The sequence below is a fragment of the Podarcis cretensis genome, assembly GCF_951804945.1.
Source record: "Podarcis cretensis genome assembly, chromosome: 16".
NCBI lineage: Eukaryota > Metazoa > Chordata > Lepidosauria > Squamata > Lacertidae > Podarcis > Podarcis cretensis.
In genome coordinates, this window is record NC_137186.1 from 25,789,320 (window position 1) to 25,807,628 (window position 18,309).

Genomic DNA, 18,309 nt, shown 5'->3' on the forward strand with positions numbered 1-18,309 from the left:
TCCCTCCCATCAGATGTCAAGGAAATAAATAACTATCTGACTTTTAGAAGACATCTGAAGGCAGTCCTGTTTAGTGTTTGATGTTTTATTGTGCTTTTAATATTCTGTTGGGAGCTGCCCAGAGTGTCTGGGGAAACCCAGCCAGATGGGCGGGGTATAAATAATAAATTATTATTATTATTGCTAGATTGTTTGTTTGTTAATTGTGCCTGTACTATTTTCACAGATTTGCAAGCTGTAAAACTATGCTCCTCATTCTGTGATTATATGCAATTCTGATCTGTGAATATTCTGAAATGAATTTTCTCCAAAAGAAGAAACTCTATGAAAGTAAAAGGGAATTATGCAATTATTACCTACATGAGCCATAAATGCAGAGATGAATTGGCCAAATCCTATTCACAGGATGTTCAGCCTCCCTTCACCACACATCACTTTAGTACATAGGCACAACTCGTAGGGGTTCTTAACTCCTGCAGAGGAGGAGTAAAACCAGCAGAAATACTGACTGTCACCTGCTAGAACGGACACTCGAACTGTTTTGAGAACCTAACCAGACACCATTCTTTCAGCCTCTTGCATTCACTGGCAGCAGTCCTGCTTAGCTCAAGGAAATGTGCCCCTGTCCTTCTTGAACACTAGGAATTCAAATCAACCACCAGACACTACAGATCTTACCCTGGATTCCCTAGTGAGGTCCCCTCCCAAGCGCAGCTCCAAAGCACGGGCTTTGCTCTCAGCTTCCCGAGCCTTTTCTTCAGCTGAAAACACAAAGAGAGAGTAGAATCAATGCAAACAGAACTGCAAAACAAAAAAAACAAAAAAACAAAAAATAAAAACCCAGGCTCTCAGGGAAGCTGTATTAGATGTAGTGTATCAGAAAATAGCAAGAATCTACACAGTAGAAGCAAGAAGCTACCTCTACTTGCAATGTCAATTACAGTTATATGAAGACCTGATCATTTGGGGACCAGGCTATCACTTTGCAAATGGTCCTTTGCACAGCTCCAGTGATATCCATGAACTGACCTAGGGAACCTGGTTCAGAAAATAGACAGGATACGTGTGCATTCAGTTTAATGGAATGACCTGACAAAGGTAGAGACCAATGTGTGTGTGTCTGTAGATGCCCATCTGATTGCTGGTCAACTGAAAAACTCCTTAAGGAACACAAAAAGCAGAACTGGACTGGAATTACTTAGGATATCAGAAGTTTGAGGCAGCAGGTGGGTGGGCGGACTCACCCAGCCCTGGAACTCACCAATCCGAGCCAGATGCTCTGTTTTCTTCACTTCCTGCTCCGCTCTGGTCTTGAACCGCTTGGAAGTATATTTGTACATCCTGCCAGAGGGGGCAGAGGCAGGAGAGAGAAAACATTGTGTTAAACAGCAATCTTTAGATACAACTTTAGATACAATCTTTAGATACAACCCAAAGTCCCTGAAGTCAGATAAAATATCACTTTTATTGTATAGTTTATTCAGGCAGCAAGTCCTTTATCGGGATTCTGTAATTTAGTGATTCCCAAAGTAGGTGGTAGGCAAGGGGGTAACAGGGGGGTGCTGGAGGTGTAAATAACTATGAGACTTTGAAAAACTGGGAGCCGTGGATCAAGTTTATTTGTTGAATAAACTAAGCAGTTATATGATTTTAGTTGTAAGCAAGGTGGTGTGGGCTCTAGATTTTGTAATGTCCTTTGAATGGACATTTTATGCAGGCTTACAAATAAGAACAGTCTCTCCAGGCCACAGGCAGAGCCTTCTAGAAGGTTCTGTAAAACAAAGCACATCACCTCTCCCAGCCTGTGCATTCCACACACAGGGCAAAGAGGCAAAGCCAGCATCTTCCCACAGGTGGAAGAGGGCAAGACCAATGATCCTACATTTGGAAAAGATGAGGTGCTGTGCAGGGGCCAAATGGCACTGTTCATTCTGAGCTCATTCAGTCTTCCTTTTGTGGCACAGGCCCATGCTTTATTTTGTATAATATTTTATTAAGTTTTCCAAAAAAGAAGAAATTAACAGACCAACAAAAAATCCACAAATATCACAAAAAATAAACAAAAGAAAGAAGAAAAAAAGAGGAGAAAAAAACACACATATAAAAACAAATTTAGCATAAAAAACTCTCTTTCAAGTTTGTACCCTTCAAAACCTTATTTCCCTTACTTCCACCCGCCTCCCTTTCTTGTATTCCACTTAACAATTATTTCAGCAAGACCATTCGTTATTCATTTTCGTCCTTTGTCCCTCCCTTTGTACTCTCATTTATCTTAATCACTAGAACCCCTTCGTTTCATTTTCAATGTCCTCAACATTCATATATTTTACAATGTTTTTGTAGACAGACTTTAAACTTCTTCCAATCCTCTTCCACCTGCTCTTCTCCTTGATCTCGGATTCTGCCAGTCATTTCAGCCAATTCCATGTAGTCTATTACTTGCATCTGCCCACAGGCCCATGCTTTAAAGCTCTGTGTCTGAGCACTACTTTTTGTCCCTGCACTTTCCCCATGAAAACCCGCTCCTTACCGCTTAATCAGAGAGAACAGCAATCCTCTGAAAACCCAAACTTTCGTTTGTTCCAATTCAGTGTTAAAGAGAAGGCTTCACAGAGAAAGAGCGGAGGGGGAGGGGGGGAGTGATGACAGAGAGATTTAAAGCAAGGCCTGTGCCTGGAAAGTGTGGGGCAAAAGTTAAGTGTGGACAAGCCCTATGCAAGTTTTTCACCCTGCTGCGAAACTGTGGCACGCAGGCACAAACAGCCCCCTCGTAATGTAAATCCTTGGCTATGACTCATACCTAGGCTTGAATAAGCAGCAGGAAAGACGCTTAGTCTGCACTTTGTGTCCATGGATAAATATTCTCATTCTGGGATCAATGTAGAGCACAGCAGCATAAGCACGGAAGGAACGACGCTCTGGCTTCCTGAAACGGGGGGGGGGGGGGGGATCATAGAATCATAGAGTTGGAAGGGATCCCAAGGATCATGTAGTCCAACCCCCTGCAATGCAGTAATCACAGCTAAAGAATCCCTGACAGGAAGTCAAAGGAGGGAGAAAACAAACCCCAGCCCTTAAGATCAGCCTTCTACCCATTCACTAGCTGATCATCATCGTGTGCAGAAAAGGAGACCAAGATTATTCACATATGCCCAGTGTGTAAAAAGAGTCAGGGCAACTCAGTTAAACCCAGGTAAGGACATACATCTTCACCTAATCAACTTGGTTTGGGTTGAACATGACAACCCTTATGCTCTTCTCCCCACCTAACTCAAAGCTAAGTGAGTCTGCCTTCATTTCCCCAGAGGTGTTTGGAGAGTGACATGGTCCTACCTCTGTGTTTGTAGCACCTTTGGGGGAAGTCAGAAGCCATGAGAATCTCTCTCATGGCTTCTGCCCTTATTCTGAAGGTTGCTGGGAAATTAACAGTCTTACTTCAGGGCAGGCTTTGGAGAAACCATGATGTCCCCCCCCCCTCCATTTCTGACTTTTGCCACAGTTAGTGCAAACTGAGAGATGAGTCCCTAACTCTCCTAAGTTTTCTGTGTGTGAGAGAGAACTCGAGGGAGGAGACGGGGCGACTACAAACAACAGAAAGCTAATACAGTAAGCCCGTTAAGAGAACTCTGAAGTTAGCTTTCCTTGAAAGAGGATTAAATGTGGATATGGCTTTAAGACTACATTCCATGCGTTAACATCCACACATTCCCAACTTTCTGTTTCTCAAGTGAATACCTATGATTGACCAGTGTCTCATTTCTAGATCCTGTCAGCTAGAAACAGGCCTTGAATTTAAACATTCCTCAAGGGCCAGTTGCAAATCCCCTGGGCCTCGAGTGCTCACAAGCCCAAAAAATTCTACTTCCTATATCTGAGTCATTTAACCCACAATCTCCTCCGTGAAGGGTTAAATGAAGACAGAGAATCTCTACTTCCACCAAAGCACAAAAATAATTCAGCTGCTACAAGCAAGGGATGCCCTTCCCTACAAAGTAATTTGCTTCATAGAAACAGACTTAGATATGAAGCTTAGGTTGCATCAAGCTTACGTTCCCTCAGGTGGTGTTTCAGCCATCTGGATGTCTCGGGGATCTGAGGTCACATCCAGCTCAGGTTCACCATTATCCATCAGTTTGAGGTTGAAGATTATCACCAGAGTCCCTGAGGCATCAGATACAACAATATTAACTCTGACATATACCTGTTCCTTCTTTGGGTAAAAAAAACCCCATAAGCATTGGACTCTTATCATACACACAAGCATCAAATTTGGCATATATAGTGCCTTTTGGGGCACAAATCTCTGATCTTATGAAGATTATATTCTCACCTTTGTCCCCAGAGATCTTGTTAAACTGTTCCATTATTTCCTGCTCTGATTTAAAGGGAGAATACTTGTAAATTAGTTCAGTCTCAATGGAGAATTTCTCCATGTTGTCTGTCCAGGGTTCCCCAGTACGAGCATTCCAGGTGGGCAGTGGAACAATTACCTACCATTTAAAAAGATAAAATAGACTTGAAATGGACACTTTCAAACAGTTATTCAGTAAGGTTGCAGCTTCTAAAAGGTCCCCATTTATAAAACTTATCCTCCACTATAAAGGCACTCCACCCTGCTAAGGACTAATCAACCCTGCTTTGGATCCTTGAATGTTTTGGCTAGCTGGAATGTGTCCTTGAACTTGGATGATGCTTTTGGCTTGCCTGGACTGAGGGCGGAAAGGGATGTGTTGAGACCAGGCAAAAACTACCCTACTGCACAAAGGTAAAATTCTTATTAAATGTGCTGCCTTCTTTTGACATGTGGGCCTCAGGTTTCCCAGAAAGTATGTGGCCTTTGGGCTGAAAATGCTTCCTCAACCCTGTATTAAACAATCCAAAACTAAGGAGCGACTAATGAAGGTTATCTCCAACAAGCTTTCAAGAAACTCCAAGATTTTCCATTATTGATTCAGCTGGCTCATAATCTTAGTAGTAGTAGTAGTAGTAGTAGTAGTAGTAATTTGTGTATTGCAAAAAGTTGAAACAAATTTAAGATAGTGTAAAATAGTAAAAATAATAATAATCGGAGGAAGGACCTCATAGTTAATACGTAATAAGAACATGGCTTAAGTTAATACAGCTGTCTGTATATACTGTTTGATTCTAAAAGTCACAAAATGTTTGCAAACCTCATCAATTCCTTCTTCCTCATGAAATGTGCGAGACAAGAAGAGGCAAGTGAGACTGTTGTCCTTCTTCGTGAAGAGGATAAAATCCTTGCCAATACGCATGGAACCCCTATGGGAAGATTTCAGTGTTAAGGTACATACCAACAAGTCTTACACAAGATCAATACATTTATTATAGCTAATCACAGATTTGAAGCAGAAGCGGAGTACAGTGGTACCTTGGTTTACAACCATAATCCGTTCTGGAAGTCCAGTTGTAAACCAAAACAGGCTGTAACCCAAGGCATGCTTTAGCCAATGGGACCTCCCCCCCCCAAAAAAAGGGTTGTAATCCCCCCCCAAAAAAGAAGGGGGGTTGTAATAATAAAAAAGGGACACACACTTCCGGGTTTGATGTGGTTGTAATCCAAAACGGTTGCAAACCAAGGTACCACTGTACAGCTTAGGAGCAATATTAAAATACTCTGCTATCCACGTCCTAATAAACAGCATTTTTTTTTCTGATAATCAAAGATGTAAACTTGTTTACTGTTCCAACTTGAAGCAAGTACCCGACACTTACCGTATTTTTCGCCCTATAGGACGCACTTTTTCCCCTCCAAAAATGAAGGGGAAATGTGGGTGCCTCCTATGTGGCGGATACAGGCTTTCGCTGAAGCCTGGGGAGCGAGAGGCTCTCGCTCTCCAGGCTTCAGGAAGCTCTGCGCAACCCTCCAGAGACCGGCGCCAAGCCGCGTCGGCCTCCGGAGGGTCACGCAGAGCTACCTGCCCTCCCGGGCTCCGTGCAGCTCTGCGCGACCCTCCAGAGCCCGGGGCCAAGCCGCGCTGGCCTCCGGAGGGTTGTGCAGAGCTGCCTGCCCTCCCGGGGTCCACGCAGCTCTGTGCATCGCTCCGGAGCCCGGCGCCAAGCCGCGCCGGCCTCCGGAGGGTCGCGCAGAACTGCCTGCGCTCCCGGGGTCCGCGCAGAACTGCGCGACCCTCCGGAGCCCGGCGCCAAGCAGCGCGGCCTCCGAAGGGTCGCACAGAGCTGCCTGCCCTCCCGGGGCAGCGCCGGCCTCCGGAGGGTTGCGCAGAGCTGCCTGCATTAGGAAGCCTCAGCGCGCCGGGCTTCGCATAGCTGTCCGCAATCCTGGGGAGACCAACGCGGCTCCCTAGGCTTGCGGATAGCAGGCTCTTCTGGGGGCTGGGGTCAGGGGAAGCTCGGGCTTCCCCTGCACCAACCCTGTACCTGGGGGGGAAATAATTTTTTTTCTTTATTTCCCCCACAAAAAAACTAGGTGCGTCCTATAGGGCGGTGCGTCCTATGGGGAGAAAAATACGGTAAGTCACATTCCAGTGTGACCAAGATACTGACTTGTTCATAACGGCACAACAAAAACCAGCAACCCGCTAACTAAATTGAGTGATACTTCACATCCAATCAGCACCTCTGTTGTATAAATCGTAATGCAACACATTCATTTATCTGGACACTTGCGTGAATCATATCACCAAACTTTCTGCCACATTTCCTGTTTATAGGACTTCTGATATGTAGTTACATCATTAATAAAGCTTGCAACCCTAGTTAGTAGATTAATAAGATAAAACCCTTGTTGATTAAGTGGAGTGGAACAGTTTTAATCAACAAGGACAATATTTAAGTAGGTTAAGGAAGACAGATTTGCTTACTTCTGAGACTATTTTGCTTTTGGTGTGTTACTTCCAACATGAAAAATATTAAAAAATAATATTTCTAATGAATGACAGCATTAAAAATATGTCATACTTCCAACTGATGTTTCAAAATATGGCACCTATGTTGAGAATGGGAAATATGTAAATCAAATGTGTATGATTACTCAACTAAAATTCTTCATTAGGGTTGTCAACCAGTTATCCAAAATAGTAGTTGATTTTTATATTATGTATTTTTCAATGGATAAGACTTTTCCTACAAATAATTCAATTGTCCCGTCCTACTCTGGCGTTAAAATTCATCAGCAATAATTATATGTAGATGTAAAATAACAGAATAGACACCATAATCCAGATTCTTCCCATATTCCAGAGTTCAAGTAGCTTCTGTGCCTTGGAGCGTCCATGGCAGGTTGATTAGATGTACATATGGAACAAAATATATAAATGTACAGCAGATCAATGCTCTCCTACTTAGTTTCAGAAGAGAAACTTCTTGTTGACAAGAAATTTAGATTTCAACATACACATTTGTTGCCCTAGTCCTTTTGAAGAGGGGACTGTGGCTCAATGGTAAACATGGTTTGCTTATAGACAGTCTCAAGGTATCTCCAGGTAGGGCTGGGAAAGGCCTTCATCTGGAACTCTGGAGAGGTGCTACTGTCAGCATAGACAATGATGTGTTTGCTAGATGGTCAATGGTTTGATTCAGTATGAGGGAGCTTCTTACATACTGTATCTGCAACATGCACTTGAGGAAACAGAGGTACAGTACAGCACATCTTAGTGACAGTTAAGTTTCTATTTCTCACAGCTCTTTCCTTTTGTTCCATTTTGTACAAGTTCATAGATAGGCTATCCTGTGAAGACTTGGGGTGGTCTTTCATCACAAGATCATTCTGAAGGAGAGAAGAACTAATGACAATCCGAGTTGATGCCAGTTAAAAGTACAAAACGAGCACATATTCTGTAAATCATGCATGTGAAAGGGTTGCCCACAGGCACACTTAGCCTGTGTTAGAAACTGGGCTTTTAGTGTTGCAAATCTAGCTCTCTGGAACAAATTACCAGACAAAATCAGAAAGATGCCTTGAGTGAAGATGTTTAGGTACCTACTGAAGACATTTTTTTGTTTATGAAGGCTTTCTTTAAGGTGCAACCCAGGCAATTTTCTGTCTGATAAATTGGTTCATTGTTTTATGGATAGTTTTACTGTTTCAGTTTGTTGAATTGTCCAGTTTGTCCATATTTGCTATAAGGGTTTTCTGCGAGGTCCTGAATTCTTCCTTTGGAAGAATTGAGAAGATCTCCATTTAGATCTCAATTTAGAGCTGTAACTTTATAAATATTCTGCAACTATTATTATGCATTTTGTTAAAATCCAAGTAGACCAACCACAGGAAACACCTAATATTGTTGGAGGAAAGCAAATATATTACCTTCTTTTAAGCTTCTAGTTGATGCATGTAGCTTTAAACCACTAGAGGGCACTGTTTGTGTAACAACCTAGCCAGCACTTACTTGTAACCTATCTAAGTTAACTCTACCCTTAAAAAGGTAAAGGTAAAGGTACCCCTGCCCGTACGGGCCAGTCTTGACAGACTCTGGGGTTGTGCGCCCATCTCACTTAAGAGGCCAGGGGCCAGCGCTGTCCGGAGACACTTCCGGGTCACGTGGCCAGCGTGACATCGCTGCTCTGGCGAGCCAGAGCTGCACACGGAAACGCCGTTTACCTTCCCGCTGGTAAGCGGTCCCTATTTATCTACTTGCACCCGGAGGTGCTTTCGAACTGCTAGGTTGGCAGGCGCTGGGACCGAGCAGCGGGAGCGCACCCCGCCGCAGGGATTCGAACCGCCGACCTTTCGATCGGCAAGCCCTAGGCGCTGAGGCTTTAACCCACAGCGCCACCTGCGTCCCTGACAACTCTACCCTTAAAGCTTAGCAATTTTGTTTGTTGTTTTCTCCAGACAAGATGTCTGCTATTTTTCTCTCTATTTCACTCATCCTATAATAGTTCCTGCATGAATAAAGCATCTGAACTCCAGAAGCCGTAAGTCATTATTGTTTAGTCGTTTAGTTGTGTCCGACTCTTCGTGACCCCATGGACCAGAGCACACCAGGCATTTCTGTTTTCCACTGCCTCCTGAAGTTTGGTCAAACTCATGTTAGTAGCTTCGAGAACACTGTCCAACCATCTCGTCCTCTGTTGTCCCCTTCTCCTTGTGTCCTCAATCTTTTCCAACATACAAGGGTCTTTTCCAAGGAGTCTTCTCTTCTCATGAGGCGGCCAAAAGTATCGGAGCCTCAGCTTCAGGATCTGTCCTTCCAGTGAGCACTCAGGGCTAATTTCCTTAAGAATGGATAGGTTTGATCTTGCAGTCCATGAGACTCTCAAGAGTCTCCTTAAGCACCATAACTCAAAAGCATCAATTCTTTGGCAATCAGCCTTCTTTATGGTCTAGTTCTCACTTCCATACATCACTACTGGGAAAACCATAGCTTTAACTATACGGACCTTTGTCAGCAAGGTAACATCTCTGCTTTTTAAGATGCTGTCTAGGTTTGTCATTGTTTTTCTCCCAAGAAGCAGGTGTATTTTAATTTTGTGACTGCTGTCACCATCTGCAGTGATCATGGAGCCCAAGAAAGTAAAATCTCTCACTGCCTCCATTTCTTCCCTTCTATTTACCAGGAGGTGATAGGACCAGTGGCCATGGTCTTAGTTTTTTTGATGTTGAGCTTCAGACCATATTTTGCACTCTCCTCTTTCACCCTCATTAAGAGGTTCTTTAATTCCTCCTCACTTTCTGCCATCAAAGTTGTGTCATCTGCATATCTGAGGTTGTTCATATTTCTTCCAGCAATCTTACCTCCGGCTTGGGATTCATCCAGTCCAGCCTTTCACATGAAGAATTCTGCATATGTTAAATAAGCAGGGAGACAATATACAGCCTTGTCGTACTCTTTTTCCCAATTTTGAACCAATCAGTTGTTCCATATCCAGTTCTAACTGTAGCTTCTTGTCCCACATAGAGATTTCTCAGGAGACACGGATGAGATGATCAGACACTCCCATTTCTTTAAGAACTTGCCATTACTTCAAGTGATTACTTCAATCTAATTCACCAAAGCTGCAAAGTCTGCAAACAGGTATTAGTGGTGCTCTCCACCCACTATAGATTTCGGGTATCAACTGTCATGGGATCACATGACAGCAAGTGAGCTTTTAGATGTAACTCCAACAAACCAGCTTGTAATTTTTTCTTAGACAAACCACCATGTTCACCACCATGAGTTTAGCTTCTCACCGTCTCCAGACTATGAAATCCCACTGACGACATGCAGGAAGCAATACTGCCGCCTGCCAAGTGGTTTTATTTGGATAAATGTGCAATTCCAGTGCCCTCTCCTGCTTTGTGGAGCCCACTTGGCTCCCTGGTATATTCCAGAACTTAGGGAGAGGGAACAGGTTGGGAACCTTTTCCATTCGGGTTTAGTCCCGGTTTTGGCACAGAAACTCCTTTGGTCACCCTGTATGATGACCTCTATTGGGAGAGAGATAGAGGAAATGTGTCCCTGTTAATGCTCCTCAACCTCTCAGTGGCTTGATGCCACTAACCATGCTATCCTTCTCGAGTAGCTGTCCGAGTCAGGGATGGCTGGCACTGCTTTGCAGTGGCTCTGGTCTTACCTGGATGGCCATTTCCAGAGGGTGATGCTTGGGGAGTGCTCTTCACCTCCGTGGAAGCTTCAACGTATGAGTTCCTTAGGGTTCAATTTTATTCCCTCTACATGAAACTGCTGAGTGAAGTTATCTAGCATTTTGGAATACGTTGTCAGAATATGCTGATGACACACAGCTCTACATCTCCTTTACATCTGCAAGTGTGGCAGTGGATATGCTGGACTGTTGTCTTCCCTTGGTAATGAACTAGATGAGAGCCGGCAAACTGAAGCTCAATCCAGGTAAGACTGTTAGTGGGTGGTTCCCTAGATCAGATGGATGAGAGGTTGCCTGCTCTTGATGGTGTCACACTCCCTCTGAAGGAGCAGGTACGTACGTTGTGGGTATTTCTGGATCCTTTGCTGTTGCTTGAGGCTCAGGTGGCTTCAGATGCCTTCCATAAACTTCAGCTGATGGCCCAGCGGCACTCCTACCTGGACAGGGATACCCTAACTTCAGATGTCTATGCTCTGGTAACCACTAGGTTAGATTATGCAACTTATGCATTGGGCTGCCTCTGCACATGCTATATAAATTTCAGTTGGTGCAGAATTCAGCAGCCAGGTTGCTCACCAGGGCAAGATAATATAAGCGTATTACACCAATCCTGGCCTAGCTGCCGATTAGTTTCTGGGCCCAATTCAAAGAGCTGGCTTTGAACTATAAAGCCTTAAACTGCTCAGAGCTGCAATACCTTAAGGACTGCTCCTCCCCATATGACCTGAATCAGACCCTGCAATTATCAGCTCAGGCCTTTCTTTGTGTGCGTCCTTCATGAGAAATCTGCAACACGAGAATACGCCTTTTCTTCAGCAACTCCGCTTTGTGGAATGCTCTGCCCATGGAGGCTGAGATCTTTGGATGAAGAACAGTATACAAATTTAATAGATAAAATAAAATTTGAAGATGGCTTGCCAGAAGGTTGAATGGCTGTCATGGATGCTTTAGCTGAGATCGCAGAGGGTTGGACTAGATGACCCTTGGGTCCCTTCCAACTCTTAAGATTCTATTGATTCTAAGTTTGGGAAAGGGCAGAGTTCATTTGGATTTAGAGTTCAGTCCACAAAGGCATTAAATCCTCCTTGGCTGAAGTTATTTGTTGTCTCAAGAACTCATACTGTGCACTTTCTTTTGCTTTCGGACAGCATGGCATAGAAGACTCAGCAGAAACCTCACCAACAGTTGCTGCTTAACTCTTATCTGCAATACAAATTATCAGTAAACAATAATGATGACGGTGATGAAATGGTTTCATAAGACACTCCAAAGGATTTAGCAGTAGATCTCATCTCATTAATCACTCATATCACACAAAGACATGAGCAAGATAATTGGAATAATTCTGTCTGCAACATGTTTGTTAAGCAGAGATTGGTTGTTGTGATTTCTGTCTTTATTAATGTCTCTACTGCCAGGCGCCAGTTGCCTCAAGGGAGCCATTACTCAGTCCCAAGTCAGCTGATTTTTGCTCAATCTCTTTTGTTTGATTCATGAGCAACGTACCTGAGTGTAACTGCCAACTAACTCCTGGCATACCTGGCTGAAATATATTGTTATGAGTTTGTGGGTGCCAGCCAGCTGTAACCCCCCCCCCAAATGTTAGAATATAAGCCAGCTCCCTGTGTTGAGGCAATCACCTGGGTGATGGGCCATTAAGAGAGCTCTGTGCCAAATGGGAAGGGACCCTCCTTCAGCTCTTAGATAGCTAGAAGGACAAAGTTTGAGGTCTGAGTTTGCTGTGGTGTAACCCAGAGGGGGAAAGCTGCAGATAGGAAATAGTGTGTGCCATGGCCGATTTCTGCTTGAATCCAAGGCTGCAGCTATGGGAGAAAGAAGACACTTTTTGGGGTGTCAATACAGTGAGCCCCTCCATTAAGCTGAGGTTGTATATGTGTGTGAACAAACCATATATCATAAAGACATCTCAGTTTCCACTGTGCTTCATTACCAAACGAAAACATGAACCCTGGGTTAAGCGCCTGGAACCCCTGGAATCTTGCACCGCTCTGAGATTGGGGTAGCATGCAACAATAGTTTTCATATGAAATCAGGATTTTGGGCTATATTCAAGTAATTTCTGTTCCAATGTTTGTAGCTACAGACAGCCAACTGGGAGTAGACACATGCTTGTTCATGAAAATCTGCAAGGACTATCTGATACAGAAGACAACCAAATTCTTCTTAGCCAGACCAGAAGATTGCTTTTTGTATGAGTTGCTCTTTAAGGTAGTGCTGTGCAATGGCTACTCTGCCCACACACTCTGGGGGAATCAGGAAATATGCCCACACATTCCTATATTGTCTCCACTTAACATGCAGCAACTGCTGGGTGGGATCACCCAGTGTTTCATAGGATGTTAGTTTAATTATTATCTATAAAGTGCTAAGGGTATTCTGGGGGGGGGGTGCCCTGTCTTATACAAAATTGCCTTGAGATAATAAAAACATGGAATGCTGTTGGCCTGCAACTTAAACTTGATTCCTGAAATAAGGTTAAAGGACATACACAAAGGACATAAGTAGTGCTAGGGAAGCAAGCCAAGTCAATGCAAAAATTTTGAATGATTTGAAAAGCAAAACTCTATCTTTCTTGCTTCTTATACCTCCTTAGCCAAACCAAAAGGTTTCAGGAGGTTTCAAATACCTACGATTTCAAGCCATTCCCATACTGTCCGATCTGAGTAGATTCTGGTGACCGTTTAGCAGATTTACCAAACTGAATCACACTTGCAGCATCATCTAAAAACAACAGAAACAGGGGGGTTGTTACTTAAAATATGTGTCTCCCTAATTTTCTTTACTTCCATGTCATAATAACATACAGGCTGCAGCCAATGCTAGTCCTACATGGAACAGACCCACTGAAATTAATGGACATGACCAATTTAGGTCCAATAATTTCAATGGGTCTACTTTGTATGGGATTATTTATTCATTCATTTAAGCAGCACTTATGTACAGCTTGGTTGTTAGCATTTTTAAGTGGCATATATAAAGCATAGCCTTACAGAAAAATAAAAATAATCATAAAACCAAACATAAATCTAAACACTACCTTTAAAAGCCTTCTGGAAAAAGAAAGTCAACAACTTTTAGTTCAACAAGGAGGGTGCCTGTCACCCTCCAGGAGGTGCCTTCAGGGGTGAGATATAAGCTTTCACCAATGAGAGCAGCCATCTGGTCCTGGAGATTTATGCAGTTTCAGTTTTTTAAAAACATTGTTAATTTCTTCCAGTGAGATACAGCTATCTTAAAGTTTCCTCATCAGGAGTTAGTGATGGTATAGGTAAGCTTACTAAGATATTGTGGATATCTTTCTTTGCTTGTGGATTTTGAGGTATATAATTTAGAATGAAAGGAGGCAAATTCTGAGACGTCTTTAGGAAGGGATTTCAGACGCTTTGCGAAAATTCCGCTCCGACTGCCACAAGACGAATCCCGGATAAAATTCCGGATGTACTGCAGCCTTACTACATCAGTTAAGTCACGTTTATAACAGAAATACACCACTATCAGACCAAGAAATAATGACTAAACTAGGAAATTTACAAATCCCTTGGCTGCTAATTCACCAAATCCAGTTTTATGGCTAACCCTATTAACAGAAAGACTGTCACAAGACCACTAACCTCATTTGAAATATACACAGGACAAGGCCCAGGTATAACATTCACAATCTGCAAAATTCTAGTCAGAGCATCAGTGGATTTACTTGACCCTATTAAACATCCAGGGACGCAGGTGGCACTGTGGGTTAAAGCCTCAGCGCCTAGGACTTGCCGATCGAAAGGTCGGCGGTTCGAATCCCTGCGGCGGGGTGCGCTCCCGCTGCTCGGTCCCAGCGCCTGCCAACCTAGCAGTTCGAAAGCACCTCCGGGTGCAAATAGATAAATAGGGACCGCTTACCAGCAGGAAGGTAAACGGCGTTTCCGTGTGCGGCTCTGGCTCGCCAGAGCAGCGATGTCACGCTGGCCACGTGACCCGGAAGTGTCTCCGGACAGCGCTGGCCCTTGGCCTCTTAAGTGAGATGGGCGCACAACCCGAGTCTGTCAAGACTGGCCCGTACGGGCAGGGGTACCTTTACCTTTATCTATTAAACATCCAAGGGAATGTGATTTCGGTTATGAACCTGACCCAGGTCAATGGAATAGACTTTGGACAAAAAAATAAAAATAAGTATTTCAGCAAGCAATAGAGAATTAACCCTAAAACTCATATCTAGGTGGTATCTAACCCCTAGGAATCTGGCAATGCTCTATCCCAGTGCCATACCATATTGCTGGAGAGGCTGCCCCATACCTGGTAAGTATCTCCACATGTGATGGAAACGTGCAAAAACATCCAGCCTTTCTGAAATTCAGTATAGGCAACTTCCAATTTACGTGGGAGTTTACATTCCAAGGAACCACCCATTTATGTGAAATCACATTTATTTGAAACACCACTGAAAAAGCCTGAAAAGACTGTGCCCAACCTTTTTTTGTGACATTTTGTGTCACGGATGCAGTACAAAGCACGTGTGCAGTGGCACACATATCAGACACACCTAAAACAGTTGCTGCCTGTATTACAATAAATTATTAAGTCCAGTTGCTGGATCAGCTGTTGAACCTTGTACAGGTGTACGAGTTCAACTCCAGCAGCATGGACCAAGGATAAAGTGGGGATTGTTGGAAGGTCCCTGGGGTGGTATCCATAACTGGTATAAAACGGTATCTGGTATATACATGAGTGGTGTAGTTACAGGTATTCTGTAGTTACAGGTGAATTCTGTGCATGACAAAAGAAGACCCATTCATCCTGATGACAGCTGAGGGAGCAGCAAAGATATTGGTTTACCAGTTTGCTGATTGATTTATGGGTGATATGCCATGGACAGACATACCCACATTATTCCCAGCAGCTCCATTAATGCCTTCCAGAAACAAAGAGATGAACGGAAACCAGTGGCCTGAGAGTACATTTATCCGTAAGCTCACAGAAGTGGAATGCCTGGTTTACAGTGTGTCGGTGGGGACAAGACAGTAGGCCCCAATTTGGAATGAAATGCCCCATTTCGAGGTGCATTATCAATCACAATTAAGATCACTAGCATTTCCTCATGCAGATAGGAGTTTAACAATGAAGGCCAAATAGTTGTTGACTCATAGTCTCCAAAGGGTAAACCCTGGGGTCTCTGGTGTGGGGTCTTGTTCCAGGTAACAACATCACAGAACTAGACAGTGTTTTACATCCTTTCATATGGATAGGCACCAGAAGTCAGGAGCTTCTCAGGAATGCAGTACCCCAGCAGGAGCAAGATGGTAGCCATGGAGGGTCTCAGGCTTAAGTGGACACTCATGAAAGTAGTATCTCTGGTGGTGGAACAGGTAGTAGCCCTTATATGGACATGAGGTCAGTCAACATCGGCTGCTACACCAATCAGATGCTAAATGGCATATGCATCAGTTGACAGGGCTCTCTGAGCCTGGGAGGGAAGTCCACATTGATAGTTCCATGGAGGGGTAAGAATTAAGGATAGTAGAATCTATTCACAGGAACAGAGCCCATCTTTTCAAGATAAAAAAAAAAATCAACCTTGTCATTCTTCCCGTAATATTGGTTTGCAACTACCAAGTGTAACAAATAACAACTGATGAGGTTTTGTACATTTTATGATCCAAATGTATGATACGTTTCTGTTATCAGATCCCGCCTTGATGGCCAGTAGCTCCCAATCCTAGAAGTCATCATTTTCTTCAGTAGGTGCCTGTTGCTGCAAATAAAATGCTGCATGTAAATATGAGGTTCTGGCACTGGGACAAAATGGCCCCCACAACCTTACTGGATGCACCTGCTGTTATTATAATGGCTGACTTGGGTGAGGGTGAAGCAGAATGGGGTCAGAGATGAAGATAGCCTTCAGCCTTTTGAATGCATATTTCACACCTGCAACAGGGTCTTTCTCAGAAGCCCAGTGAAAGGTGAAACCAGATGGGAGATGGTATAAACAAGTCTGCAGAAGAAGTTGGCAAAGCCCCAAGCACTGCTGGGATCTTTGTGTATACATGGAGGAACATAATTTTCCATTAAACCATTTGAAGGTCCCTGGGAAAGCTTGTGTTCACATAGTCGCTCCAAGACTAAGCAGACATGTTGTCTATGTTCCTCAGGTTACTCACAGAAACTCAATATGTCATCTACATTTGTCATCACGAGCTAGTCAAGGAAGTCTAATCACATTGCTGGAAAAGTACTAGAAAGTATCAGAAACAATGCATAGTAAACTACTTGAAATGGTTGCAGAGGGTGTGAGACATGGTCTTCCATTTATCCACCTCCAGGGTTCATACCAGGTCAATTTAGTAAACTATTGGGACTCATCTGCAAAAAGTTAGGGAATAAGTTAGGGAATATAGATGGACTGGCTGGGGCAAAAAAAATGGGCAAAAAAAATGAGAGGCACAAATACAAAATGGGTGACACCTGGCTTGAGAGCAGTACATGTGAAAAGGATCTAGGAGTCTTGGTTGACCACAAACGTGACATGAGCCAACAGTGTGACGCGGCAGCTAAAAAAGCCAATGCAATTCTGGGCTGCATCAATAGGAGTATAGCATCTAGATCAAGGGAAGTAATAGTGCCACTGTATTCTGCTCTGGTCAGACCTCACCTGGAGTACTGTGTCCAGTTCTGGGCACCACAGTTCAAGAAGGACACTGACAAACTGGAACGTGTCCAGAGGAGGGCAACCAAAATGGTCAAAGGCCTGGAAACGATGCCTTATGAGGAACGGCTAAGGGAGCTGGGCATGTTTAGCCTGGAGAAGAGGAGGTTAAGGGGTGATATGATAGCCATGTTCAAATATATAAAAGGATGTCACATAGAGGAGGGAGAAAGGTTGTTTTCTGCTGCTCCAGAGAAGTGGACACGGAGCAATGGTTCCAAACTACAAGAAAGAAGATTCCACCTAAACATTAGGAAGAACTTCCTGACAGTAAGAGCTGTTCAACAGTGGAATTTGCTGCCAAGGAGTGTGGTGGAGTCTCCTTCTTTGGAGGTCTTTAAGCAGAGGCTTGACAACCATATGTCAGGAGTGCTCTGATGGTGTTTCCTGCTTGGCAGGGGGTTGGACTCGATGGCCCTTGTGGTCTCTTCCAACTCTATGATTCTATGATTCTATGATAAGATATGTGGCTCATAAACCTCCTTTCCAGGTTGTCCTGGAGATATTCCTACAAGACCTTGAACTCTGGGGCAGAAATGTGCCCATACTGAAGGTCTGCTCCAGTCTGACGGTTGATGGGTATTAGGGTCAATGTTTTCTCCATGTGGTTGAAGGTGTAATTACATGGAGTTTGTAAGGTTTTAGAACTACTTCCTTCACAGATGTGTAGGTCTATGTTTGAAACAGAGATAAGAATAGTAGTCTAATTAATCATATCAAACTGGAGAAAAAGGATAATGCTTCTTTCTCATCTTATAAAAGCTTTCGATACAGTGGATTACACCACTGTAGCTCCTCAACCATTTCAAACATTTGGTCAGAAAGTTTCATTCTTTCAGTTTATTATACTCAGGAGCAGGGGTCAGCAACCTTTTTCAGCCGTGGGCCAGTCCAGTCCACCGTCCCTCAGACCATGTGGTGGGCCGGACTATATTTTGAAGAAAAAAATGAATTCCTATGCCCCACAAATAACCCAGAGATGCATTTTAAACAAAAGCACACATTCTACTCATGTAAAAGCACGCTGATTC

The 18,309-nt window shown here is 43.6% G+C and overlaps 1 protein-coding gene and 1 long non-coding RNA gene across 3 annotated transcripts in view; one reads left to right on the forward strand and one right to left on the reverse strand.

Moving 5' to 3' along the window:
- The window catches only part of MORC2 (MORC family CW-type zinc finger 2), a 50,032-nt gene that overhangs the window by 13,688 nt on the left and 18,035 nt on the right, over positions 1-18,309 (reverse strand). The window contains exons 5-11 of one of the 2 annotated variants that reach the window (XM_079956519.1): positions 13,221-13,311; positions 5,172-5,280; positions 4,331-4,490; positions 4,050-4,161; positions 2,801-2,926; positions 1,262-1,341; positions 679-761 (exon numbers count right to left, since the gene is read on the reverse strand). In XM_079956519.1, coding sequence (XP_079812645.1) covers positions 679-761; positions 1,262-1,341; positions 2,801-2,926; positions 4,050-4,161; positions 4,331-4,490; positions 5,172-5,280; positions 13,221-13,311 — 761 coding nt within the window. The remainder of the gene's footprint in view (positions 1-678; positions 762-1,261; positions 1,342-2,800; positions 2,927-4,049; positions 4,162-4,330; positions 4,491-5,171; positions 5,281-13,220; positions 13,312-18,309) is intronic. The other variant, XM_079956520.1, reaches the window with a different exon arrangement.
- On the forward strand, positions 5,594-13,204 carry LOC307205106. The gene is made up of 3 exons (XR_013833872.1): positions 5,594-5,734; positions 6,497-8,405; positions 8,791-13,204. It is a non-coding gene; the product is annotated as an uncharacterized lncRNA (long non-coding RNA).